The sequence below is a fragment of the Penicillium canescens genome, assembly GCF_028828765.1.
Source record: "Penicillium canescens strain IBT 15451 chromosome Unknown utg000008l_segment0_segment0, whole genome shotgun sequence".
NCBI lineage: Eukaryota > Fungi > Ascomycota > Eurotiomycetes > Eurotiales > Aspergillaceae > Penicillium > Penicillium canescens.
The window spans coordinates 1,478,100-1,490,414 of NW_026703970.1; the positions used below are offsets into that span (position 1 = coordinate 1,478,100).

General features: G+C 48.1%; 5 protein-coding genes across 5 annotated transcripts; 2 read left to right on the forward strand and 3 right to left on the reverse strand.

Moving 5' to 3' along the window:
* Positions 1-311: 311 nt before the first annotated feature.
* On the reverse strand, positions 312-828 carry N7446_011414 (uncharacterized protein; the record flags this gene model as incomplete). Its single annotated transcript, XM_058520156.1, has 2 exons — positions 312-573; positions 728-828. The coding sequence occupies 2 exons, from the start codon at positions 826-828 to the stop codon at positions 312-314; spliced, it is 363 nt and encodes a 120-aa protein (XP_058367680.1).
* Positions 829-2,809: 1,981 nt separating this feature from the next.
* N7446_011415 (uncharacterized protein) lies at positions 2,810-3,025 on the forward strand (the record flags this gene model as incomplete). The annotated part of the gene is made up of 1 exon (XM_058520157.1): positions 2,810-3,025. The coding sequence occupies one exon, from the start codon at positions 2,810-2,812 to the stop codon at positions 3,023-3,025; it is 216 nt and encodes a 71-aa protein (XP_058367681.1).
* A 2,690-nt stretch (positions 3,026-5,715) lies between these two features.
* N7446_011416 (uncharacterized protein) lies at positions 5,716-6,588 on the forward strand (the record flags this gene model as incomplete). Its single annotated transcript, XM_058520158.1, has 1 exon — positions 5,716-6,588. One exon carries the CDS (start codon positions 5,716-5,718, stop codon positions 6,586-6,588), a length of 873 nt encoding a protein of 290 aa, XP_058367682.1.
* Positions 6,589-7,203: 615 nt separating this feature from the next.
* On the reverse strand, positions 7,204-8,172 carry N7446_011417 (uncharacterized protein; the record flags this gene model as incomplete). The annotated part of the gene is made up of 4 exons (XM_058520159.1): positions 7,204-7,421; positions 7,496-7,561; positions 7,634-8,015; positions 8,161-8,172. The coding sequence occupies 4 exons, from the start codon at positions 8,170-8,172 to the stop codon at positions 7,204-7,206; spliced, it is 678 nt and encodes a 225-aa protein (XP_058367683.1).
* Positions 8,173-9,468: 1,296 nt separating this feature from the next.
* Positions 9,469-10,709, reverse strand: N7446_011418 (uncharacterized protein; the record flags this gene model as incomplete). The annotated part of the gene is made up of 3 exons (XM_058520160.1): positions 9,469-10,204; positions 10,343-10,402; positions 10,525-10,709. 3 exons carry the CDS (start codon positions 10,707-10,709, stop codon positions 9,469-9,471), a joined length of 981 nt encoding a protein of 326 aa, XP_058367684.1.
* Between the last annotated feature and the right edge of the window lie 1,606 nt (positions 10,710-12,315).

Here is a 12,315-nt window from a genome sequence, read left to right on the forward strand (position 1 = left end):
CACAGGTTGCATCGATCTACCACTTGACAGCATTCGGTCCTTTTTTGTTTTTTTTTGTTTTTTTTTTTTCTCAAATTCCCAAGGGATCTCAGCACTAGCCTGAGCACTAAAACGACCAACGCAAATCAAGAACAAACAAAAAGAAGGGCTCATGGCCGTTGGACATCGTGACTGATCAACAAGTGCCTCAACCTCAATCCCATCTTCTCGGGACTCAACCCAAACAATCCCAGCAGATGCAAAACCAGTCACGACAGGACAACCAGCCACAGTGCTACCAGGACTAAGCCTCAAGGCAATGATCAGTACCTCTAGGCGCGCGGGGCAGGCGCATTGTAGCCGTCGCTCTTGAGTTGCTGAATAGCGTGGTGAATCTGGACCTTTGAAACGCCCGAGCGGATGAGATCTACCAGGTGGGCGACCGCTGCTTGGTTGCCGTCGCGCATGACGGTGACCAGGTCATCCAGGAAGTTGCGGTAATAGTCGAGCTCTTCCCCGACAGTGCGGTGGCTCTTGGGTGGCTCTTGGACGAGATGGCTGCTGGCATTGCTACGTGAAGAGGGGAGGTTCAGTCTGTGGTCGTTCAGGCAACTATCGGAAGGGGATACGCAAACGCAAACGCAGATGCAGACGCAGATGCAGATACAGAAGGGGATGAGTGGATTGGGATAGGCGAGGGATATCAGGCAAATGGGCAAACCAGCATGGAAGAAGACAGGCTGCTCACCTCGATGGGTCCTCGGTCCTCGAGGGTTGAAGCTGGTTGTGAGTTCCAGCTAGAGATTCTTGGCCCGGGGCGTTGTCGGTGGTTGCGATGCCGGCTGTCATCTTCGCTGGGATCGGGAGAACGGTGAGCTTCGAGTCTACGGGTCGTTCGAGGGTAGCTTTCGAGATACTCGATGCTGGCGGATCGGGGACTGGTACTGGTATTCTAGGGCAGTGTATGAACCCGCTGAAGGGTTAGTAACCCTGCATGAGAAAGAAGAATGGGTGGGCTCAAAGGTAACGGGGAGGGGTCAACAAGGACCCCTCCGTATGATGGACAGGCTGAGCATAAGGAAAGGGTGTTGGGGCTGGGAGACGGAGCGGTCGGCCATGTTGAGAGTGCACGAGCTAGCGTGTCCGAATAGGGAAAATAACGAACCCGTAGAGAGATATAGATTCGATACGGATGGAAGAAAGAAGGGAGCAGAGTTTGAGCCGGATATTTATTGATTTGCCGCCAGTTTAAGTTACTCTGCAATGAAACAGGTAAATCTCAAGGTTCCAACCCTTTCAGGTACTCGATCTGGCTCGGGAGAGGCGTAACATTTGCCATGTCTCTAATACACGGGAACTTAGCATGATAATTGGCATAGAAGGCGAGGAATCGAGAAGGCGAAGCTATGTTATGTTGGTAGTTATTCACAAATCGCAGAGCTCGAATCCGCTCCGGAGAAAAGTGCCAGCCAATCGTGGATGTGTCAAGTTCTCCACAGAGACATCTTTCCAACTTCATTCCATATTCGAACCGAGACTTCGCACGATTCCTGGAAGCGAGTGCCGATAGCCTTGCCATCTCGCTCTCATTTGCGAGATTCAGCTCAAAAATGTGACGTTGGCGGATCACAACGCTTGTGTTGGCTCCGGGGTCTCCTTTGGGATGCACTGAACCCCGAATCGGAGACAAGGAATTTACTATCTGGTGTTCTGACTGCTGGTTCACATCTGTGGACTCGGTAAACAACACACGATGGAGTTGGCATGGAGCGAACGGGGCATCCCTGTTTTGTTGGCCACTTCTTCAACCAACATCAGGAGCCAGCTGGGACGACTCAACAGTCTCCAGTTGCGGGACTGGATACTTGAACTCACCACGGAGTATCCGGACTCCGTCTGCAGCTACCATGCAATGATGCTGAGCTTGATAGTACTTCGAACCGTTGATCTTACCTTGAACCCTTGAGCCCGATACCTTAGCCCCGACAGAACGCGACCTTAACGACGATGACGACCGTTCATTTCGATGCTTGATAGTCAAAGAGAGATCCAATAATAGATATGGATGGACACGAACAACCGAGAAACCGGTAGTTATGCTCGGAAGTTATGGCCTTCATTGTCACAACGGGACAGGTTCGACAAGCACTGCATAGCACTGTCCTCAATCTTTGAGAAACTCACTGACTCGTCCTTTCTCTGTAAACAGTGCCAGAACCTCTTGTGAATGTCGACGACTCGATACCCTTTCCTCACCCCTTTCCGACCCTGTTGGCATTGACTGCGGCCTTCACTTTTCCAATGCGAAGCTTTCCAAGTATGCGATTCAATTTACGACGTTTGAAACGATGAAAATGGCGTCCATGTTGGAGACATGATCTTTTTGTCCACGTTCAAGCTCCGCCACATCGACGTTATTGTGGGTTATGAACCGATTGAGTGAACAGTCATTAGCAACAGCTTCGACCTTGTTTCATGGATACTCTGCAACCATTACGATGGCAGTCGTCGCCCAGGGTACGGTTTGATGTTTTGGTGTTTTGTTCGACAGATCTCCTGGCCGTGACGGCTTCGCTTTCAAGCAATGGCGACGCGTCCCGAGCCTTCGAGTTTCAATCACCATGCTGTGGTGGCTGCCTGTGGAAGAACCAGCTGTTCCATTTCAATCATATTGCAATTTACGACTTCACGTGAACCTCGGGTATAGCCATGAGACCGAATGGCCTATCGACAACCTGTTCGGGATGTGTTCAACATGAAGGTGTCCGGGTCTGTGTTGAATGCAATGATGATTCGAAAACGATTCCTCTGATGGACGATAATGCAAAGTATGGAGTTCGTGGAGGGTCTGAAGCGGTTTTGGAGCTTTGGGATCAATGGGCCATCCAGCCCTCGGCGTGAGCAACCCCGGGCGCTTCGGAATGTCCTGGGTGGCCTTCGTTTCGTATCCGATATTCGCGAGATAGCTGCTGGGATCTTCGAATACACCATGTTCCTGGTGGTGTTGCATGTTCCACCAGTTTCTTCGTTCAAGTTATCCGCGTAGGTGTTTCGATGCTGGCGGCTGTGCTTTGGTGTGGTAACTCCAGCTTCATGTTGCTTCATTCAAAGGTTATGATGTTTGGTAACCCCAAATGCTGACTCGAGATCAGATTCAATCATGTCCCTTGAGCTGGAAGTCAGCGTGGCCTGATCAGTCCATGGTCACACAGCAAGGATGCATCGGACCAGACGCGTTGCACCGGGCCTCCATGAGCGACTTCAGCCTCCATACGGATCCACACGCAGATACATTGTCGTTTGTCTTGGGTTCTCGGGCCCGTAATAGGCAAGCGATCTAGCACCTCTGCCGCGCGGTGGCAACGTTTCCTGAACGGGGATTGGCATCTGCTCTGAGAGCCACTGGGTCCCAGTCTCGTGATTGTTGCTCGCTGCAGCTCGGAGGTATGGTCTGTGACAACAAGTCAGTCATTTGGGGGTGCACAGCACGTCAGCAACTTGATTCGCATGTGTTGTGGTCATCCTAGAGGGTGGCATGGGAACCCTTTAGCGGGGTATCCTTTGACAGACTCCTTTCAACGGTGACGTTGATGCATTATCGTTGAAACGACAGACTGGAGTAGGGTCACTGTCCACTGCACGGTATGAACCCGACCCCGGGCCTGAGTGACCCCTTAAGAGTATTGGGCATGGACCGCGTCCGACATCTCGTGATGCCAGAGGTTCGATGGTAGCAGACTCTTCACAGGCTCGCCAGCTGCCGACTTTATGTCGATATAACTGGCCATGTCTGTCACAGAGAAGACATAACAGAAGAGAAAGCCCTATTATTCACCCTGTGTTGGCAATTGGATCCACTCGCCATAGGAAAAGTGTTCCTGGCGAGTCCATTGGGGGTCCACCTAACGCCCAAATAACGCAAACTGGCGTCAGTTGCTTCGCCCGAAGTCTAATGGAACAAGAATCTTGGAGCTTTTTCGCTGATAAATATGCTCAGATGTTAATACAACACCCAAGTGGAAAAGATGGTTTCCAGAAGACGAGCTCATTACTTAAGTGATTGGTGTAAGGGGCATGACGATGGCCCGCTTATGAAGCATGATATTTTTTCATACGGACCAAACATTCAAATACCCAAATACAAGCAAGATTACTGTGGCGGAATTTCTGACAGGATCCAACACTGTCATCTGCAGGAAACGAAGCACCTAAGAAACCTTTGAGCTTGGTACGTGGATCCTGTACTGTATACAGCGTACAGAACCTTACCGGGAATCCCTGGTGTCAATCCACGCGTCAGTGGCTTCAGACTTAATTTTATCTTTAAATATCGCCTTAGTGGCAAACAATGAGCATTACAAGAGCTTGTGATATTGGACTTGGGCCTGGCTTTCTACTTCGATCACTGGTGATAGTTACAGGCCACATCAGAGCTTGTAGAAATCTACAGGTCGTGGATCGTTCTCATTCGTGACTTCAAGGCGGAAATAGATATTGGCGGGACTTGCAGCCTAGTTGATATTTCTACAAGCCTAGCCTTATCAACCAGGGTCGAATACAAACTGTTCCGTAAGTCTGGGCAGTGGAGCCAGAGTCGGTGGCTAACATTAACCATATTTGAGCCTCTTAAGGGTGATTGCCATCAATGTTCGTATCGTTGACAGAACGATCGACAGAGCAGCCACTCTAATTTCAACAAAAAATCTGCAATATCATCTATTCTAGCATCTCGATCATCTTGACGATTCTATAATTGCTAGTTCGTGCCGGGTTTACGTGAAAATGACGCATAGAGTCGCAGAGCTCAACATGGATTCTAGATTTGGAGTACCGTGGCTAACCCAAACAACAAAGTATAAATAAGAACAATGTATGGTTCTCACCGGGATCTGGTTGATAATTCTAGATCGTCTTCATCCTCAAGCTATGCATGTAGGTGTATATGTGGGGTTTGTTCTATACTAATCACCTGGCTTAAGCCGACAACTGGGGCCCCATGCGCCACACCTAACCAGGTCTGGTCTAAGAGCGAGAAAGCGCAATCAATATGAACCGTTCAACGCACCCGTTCTTTTCTTCATTTGAGAATAGGACGCGTATATCAATTTGATGCATAGCCAAATTGGTTACGCTCACGATTCTCCGAGACTGTAGCGACGACACATGGTACCATGGGTAATCATCTACACACTACTACTTACACATGTGCATTGACTTGCACATACCAAAGTTGCGAATTATGCCTCAGTGATGTCTGTTTATGAGCTAACAACTTGGCAAAGGCTGGTATGCAGATCTAGAGCCTCGGCAATACCCCTATACAAATCGGTATCAAATGCAAAAGCGTGCTAAGTATAAACTAACTACACTAATCTAATTGAGGACCCTTTCAGTCAAACATCACTCAATCCATGAAGACACTATGTCTTCTTTAATGGAGGATTGTGTTTATTCTGTTACGTCAGACCAGTATAAAACTCTTACATTCCACACGCGCACGAGAATGCCACAACCCCCAAACACAGCCCGTTTCACGCAAGGCAACTAATGAAAACCGAGATTCCAATCAAACGCGTAGAATACTAATATAAGCTTCACGCCCCATCCGTCCAATCGATCGGCCTTCGACAACAACGACTAGCACGACAACTGCGACCAATCGCCAATCGCGCACCAATCTATATCGACACCGACAACAAAAGCGAGGACTAGGACTAGACGGTAACGGCATTTAAAATGCACTTCACAACCCTCCTCCTGCTGGGCAGCACCATCGCCTCAGCCCGCGAACAGTTCGGACCAGGCCCCGAACAACTGGACTACTTGGCGCATATCGGACAGGACCAGGGCCAGAACCAGAACCAGGGCCAGAACTATGGTAACTACGACGACAACTACGGCGACAACTACGGCGACGACTATCATAGTGACTATGACAACAACCCCAACTCAAACGGCTACGGCAACAGCCCAGGCTCAAACGACCACTACAACCAGCCTCAAGCCCAAGAAGCCCCAGGTGGCCCGGCCCAAGCCCCGACACCTATGATCCACAGCGCATCATTGGCGCCCTCGCACGCCCATGCACCGGCAGCCTCATCCTACGTGCCAATGGCTTCCTCCTATGCGCCTGTTGCACCTAGTTCCAAGCCACACGTGCACTCGCACGCGCATTCCCATGCAGACTCTCAGACACAGGCTCCCGCTCCTGGTTATGCTTATGCGTACCCTAGCCCGAGTGTTTCCAAGGTTCCTGTTGCGTTTGGGACCCCGAAGCCTACTCATGTGCCTGTTTCTCAGTATCAGGTTCCTCAGGCTCAGGCTCAGCCTAAGGTGCCTCCTGTTCAGCAGGCCCCGGCTCCTGCTCCTAATCCCGCTACCCAGGGCCAAGACACAAACCTCCCAGCAAACGATGTCCCAGCCAGCGAGGTAGCCCCCGTCGACCCAATGCAGCCAGGGTCGAACGTAGCACCTGTTACCTTGGGTGATACCGCAAAACACGGCAAGGATATGGGTAATGCTTTCTGCTCGGGTATGTGTTATGAGAATGAAGCTGATGCGAACTGTCCGCCGCCTTATGTGAGTATATCTTCCCATTTATCTCCTTGAGATATGTGTTTTAAATGTCTACGATCTGGTTTGCTAATGGCTTTCTTCTTTCTTCTAGTCTTCGCCTGTTTATAAGAGTTCTAAGGGGTGCTATATGTGTTGCTTTACTGCTGGAGACTTTTAGGCTATTATCCAGCTGTTGGAGTGATGTTTATTCGGTTTTTTTATGGTTTCTTGACTAAATTTGGGAGTGTGGACCTTGCCTTCTTTTTCATCTTCTTCAGTTGGTGGGATATATGTACTAGTTATTTCTGGTTCTATGTGCTGGTTTTTAAGCACTTGAGGATTATCTTCTAGACCTAACCTTGACACGCTTTAATCTATATTTGAGTTAGCTGCACCGAATATCTCCTTTTCAAGGATACTCGCCTGTTACATGATGATATAAAGACTTAAGCGATGGTACCTTACAAGAGTCATTGCAAATAGTATAACAAACCGAAATAGTATTGTTAACCTGACAATTTCCACCAAGTCAAATATCTCGGGGTTTGGGTTAAGATAAAGAGCCACAATCACAATGAACCCCCATGCTGAATCCTCCAGGGCTGGAGACACTGAAATTTGATCCAGTACCTCAAGACTAGGTTACCTCACACTTCAAGGTACTGCCAACTACTGAAGATGGGCACTGCTGAATGCAGCACTAAAATTGGTTGGGACCTTGTCGACAGTCAGCCAGCTGCGGAGCCAGCATGTAATCGGCTCCTTCAAGGTTGCTTTGGTTTCCCAGATTGCTCGAGTGCAACCTTCAGTGTTCGAGCAAGCCTGAATACAGGCTTGGGCATTGGCAGCATTCAGAATGCGAATGTTCGCAGCGCCCCAATCATCCACTGGGCATAGATTAGCTTCAGTTAAGGACAAAGGGAGAGCAAAACAGATCTATCAGATTGGCTCTCTAACTCACATCTCTTGCAGTATACTTTGAAGGTCTTGTTGTTCTCAGTGACGCTGCTGAGATCATTGTATGGGCCTGTGGTTAGGCTGGTCAGATTAGCGGGATCGTCCTATACGACACAGATCCAAAGACATTTTCCAAACATACACTTCTCTCCTGAGCCATCACCGCCACCTCTCTTCTTGCACTCATCAAGCTGAGCCTGGAGCTGGGCGTTCTCGCTCTTACACTGTTCCAGACCTGCGGCATGGTCATTGGGGTCGATGTAGAGCATTCCGGCGGCAGGAATGATCTTTCCCCCTTCATCAGTGTTTGAGGTCCAGCACTCGGCCTGCCTGTAGCCCCAAACAGCACCTCGGCAGCCGCTCGAATCGTCCCGGCACAGTCGAGCACAGCCTTCCGCGGTGGTAACTCCTGCGCCGGCCAGATGGAACGTATCTGGCAGGGGCCCCTCTGACTCGCAGTGATAGGTCACCCTGTAATTTCCATCGACATTGGCTCGGGTGGTGCGGCTATTGTAAATGGGACCCTTTCAGAATATAAAATGTCATACTAGGTAACTTGAAGGTAGAAGTAGCCTAGGTGCGGCCTAGCAGACTCTGCAAGAAAAAGAAAGAAAAAGGAAGCTGAGCTGAGCTGAAATGTCTGCGTTAGTGGCGTAGCATGCATCATACATCAAACATCATGTAGTACTTTTGCTCGGTACAGATCGTGCCGATCCTGAGTGAGGTTCTTGTTAAAACCAAGAGTACAATAATGCTTTGTTACAATTTAATATTTCAATTGGCATTTAGTTATTTGATTCCTAAAAGAAACCAAAAAAAAAAAAGAAGAAAGAAACCAAGAGAGGAAAGCAGCTGCGCCCCTTGGTCAACGTCTCGAAGGATATCGAGGCACATGCCCTGTCACCGAGATATCTACAGTATGCAGCGGCAGCTGTGACAATTACGAAATCGTATGCAAGAAATGAAGATCTCATCTCCACCTGTTCAGTTTAATGGTAGGGTTTCCCTCCCACCATTCGCTTACTAGGCACTACCTTTGTCTTTTCCGACAAAAGGGATCATAGCTAGTTTGATATATATATATATAGAGCGTAGGGCAATAAAGCTTTGAAATCTCGGTGTATAAGTGATCGCCGAACCGGTAGTGTATCAACAGCCTAGGATACTCGTATATGAAGTGAACAGGGATCGGCAATGAATTATAATGGTGCGCAAGTATTCTGTCTAAAGTGGAAGAATTGGGATCTATCCTCTGAGGTTAGATGCTTCTCCTTTTTCTCGATAATATGGTGATATATATATTTCCCTACTCTGTTATGATTCCAAGTATTCCAATGAATGTTAAATTAGTGAGTAGAAAAATAATCTTGCAGCGCAAATAAAGCTCTACATTATACATAATCCGCCGAGACACTGACGTAAAATATATAAGTTAAGTTATAGTACAAAAGGAGATGTATGTAACCCCCACAACTCACATGCCTAACAGACTATGTATCAGATAGAAACTCAGTGGAATCACATAATCCTCCTAAATTTAAGCATGAATTAGAGTAATAGTCTAATAGATTAATTACCTGGCTATATCTACTGTACCTATGTCTAGGTCTACAACTACAACCCGTGGACTCATACCCAATCTACATGGACATGTATCCAGTCTTACTTACCGGGATATTACTGCTAACAGAAACAGAAGAGTAATGAAGAAATGCTTTCAATTCAATGATCTAAAAAACATGACAATAACCGGTATTAGAAAACTATATATTCGCTACCAGGAACACTCAAGAAAAGAAATAAATCCATCACATCGTATATTTTCCGCTGGAGTCAGAAATCGCTCGACTCGAACATGAACCAATGGCAATCGAAGTCAAAAGAGAAAAGCACAGCAAAGACAAGCCAAAGAATGAAACCCGAAACCCGAAATCTCTCAAAGTCCAAGCCATTTCAGCTCATATCTCCCTCCCCAAATTAAACAACACCCCTCTTCATAGAAATAGGAGCAGACAGCTTCTCAAAAGCACCCTGTACCTGACCCTCTCCCCACACAGCACTGCTAGCAGGGAAAATAGAACCAGCATCGGCATCAACATCACCGGCATCAGCATCGAAATCCGCAGACGCGATGCGCGGCACGACAAGCTCGACGCCCTTGGACACGCTCGTACCCGCGAAATAGGGGTTATGTCTGGGTGGAAGGGGACGCTGCGACTCGTACATGTACATACTGCCGAGGGAATCTGAGGCCGTGCTGCTGTAGGAGGAGGAGACGGTTGAGGGGGTGTCTGTCAAAGATGGGACGTGGCTGTGGCCATCGACAATGGGAGCACCGCCGACCAGGGCGGGGAGGCTTGCAGCGCTGCGGTTGTTGGCAGGGCGGTTGGCAATGCCAGTGCCGGTTGCGGACGCAGACGCAGACTCGCCGTGGAATTGGGAGAGATACGACCAGGCCTCGGAGGAGGCGAGGGATGAGCTTGAGCGGAGTAATACTGGCTTCCATTCTGTTGGGTCGAGATCTGATTTGGCGGTGTGGGATGTGGTTGGTATCCTGATTGAGGGGATGCGGGTAGGAGTCATTTGGGGCACGATTGTGCGTGGAGAGAGAGGTGGTGAGGTTGGTGGTGTTGTGGTCATTTTTGAGGAGGTCGACATTGACATTGAGGGGAGGGATGCTGAGAGTGGTTTGCAGGAGTCTTTGCGGCGGCAGCTGGAGAGAGAAAAGTATAAGTATATATGTATCTTATTATATGTTTGTTTCACATGCAGGTCCCAAAATAGGTTGTAGATAAGGATGGGGCTGGGATAACCCTAAATATAGGAATAGGAGTGATTTTTCGCCACATACCTTTCGCTGCAGTATAATAGGGTGTTGTTTGGTACGGTAATTTGTCTTTCGCACATGGCGCTGGTCGCTGTTAGTTTGTTTCTTTTTTATCTTTTATTTAAAGGTCGGTGTGTATATGTACACAAGGATGACGGCATGTGAGGGTCGTCCTTGGAGATAAGGGAAAATAGACATAAACATACCAGAAGTTCAAGAAGCTGGCCATGTCTTCGTCGTCGGTGGGCTTGCTCGTTCCCCTTCCGGAGCCTAGTTTGGTAATGGAGACGTTGGCACCAGATGTTCCCCGTCGATGCAAGACTGGACGAGATCTGGGCTTTGAGGCATGAGGAGAAGAAGGAGAACGGCGGTGGACAGGAGTTTGAGTCATAGCGGTGAGACTTTCTTTCAAATGCCTCACTATCTTATCATGCGAGACGGTGTGGATCACAATCTCGAAATGAACCCCTTAAGGGAGCACAGACTGAGGGATTTGTGTCTGCAAGTCTTGATTTTGGCCGGAATGGAAGCCTGGGGGAATACAAGGGGACTCCGAGGTATGTATGTTAAACGTGGCGAAGAATGACTATGATAAGGTCAGTTTAGCTAGAGTGAAGGGGCCGGAGGGTTATCTTTGTGTTATGAGTGGGGGGAGATAAGGCCGGATCGGGAATCTGAACACTTGACATACCTGACACTGTATGATGTAGTGATGTAGTCTATAGTTTTGTGTTTAGTGTGTTTAGTGTGAACTAGGAAAAGGGGAAGAAGGGTCTATATATAAGAGGGAACTAGAACTGGAGAAAGATATGGTGGGATGAGATGGAGAACGTGCTGTTGCGGTAGGATGAGACGATCAGATCTAGAACTTCCAACGGACCCGGGTACCCTGGAAGTCACTCTTGGTACGATCACCCGCCCAAAGAGTACCTCGTGGGTACAAAGACCCAATCCACGCAATGGTCAGTTCTATAATTATATTTCCGTTTTGGGTTGTTTCGTTATTCCTCTCTATTGTCTCTATTGTCCGCTTCGAGAATATCTGTATAATCTTTGGACCCATATCATAAAATCCCGGACCCTACCCTCTGATCACCTGAAACGCACAGATTCTGCAATGTGCCCTCTCTGCCAGGTTTACCTGCAGATGAGGTGCAGTAGCGCAGGGAGCATATCTCCGGAGGGGGTCGGATCTGGCGTGATTGACCACCCAATATTATTCATTCGATCATGTTCGATTCTATTACCCCAAACCCACAGAATAGAATAATATTCAAGGTTATTGCGGCAGACCATGGATAACCTACATTATAACCCTAATAAGTGACGCCATAAGGCCGCGAGTCGTACGTGTAACCAGAGGCAAACTTGTGGATAAACATACATCATCGAGACAGAGATTTAATTAAAAAATCAAAACACACTACCCACCCGGGGATTCCTGTAATCGATTTCAATAAAATAGAAAATAGACTATCATCGAATAAAGAATAGAGAAAGGAATAATTGCCGGCAAAGGCGACTATCACGAAAATGGATCGGCCAAGCGTGGATAAGAGATTAAGTGCCACACACACACACACACACACACACCACACACCACACTGACACGTTGCGAGGACAATCTGTTCTGGCCAAATGCTAATTGTCGATCTTCCGTGTTTCTGTTTCGGGTCTATGGGGAAAAGACCGGGGACTTGTTCGAGAATGTTGGCTATGTAGATGTACGTGGACACTCCAGTCTCCAGTCGGTGGGTTAGGGCTTCAGGATTACATAGTTCATTACATAAATGCAGAGTCTTCAGGTGCTTTTCAGGTTGCATTGTTTAGACGTCAGACGATAACTCTCCCTTTCAAACCTAACCTAAATGACTTACTGTATTCCTCATGTTCTTTGGATCACGGCCGAGTTCCACCCCTGGAATTGCCGTATAGGCAGACATTATAGGTGTGGGTCGGGTCGATGACATCTGTCAACACATCATACACACACAAAT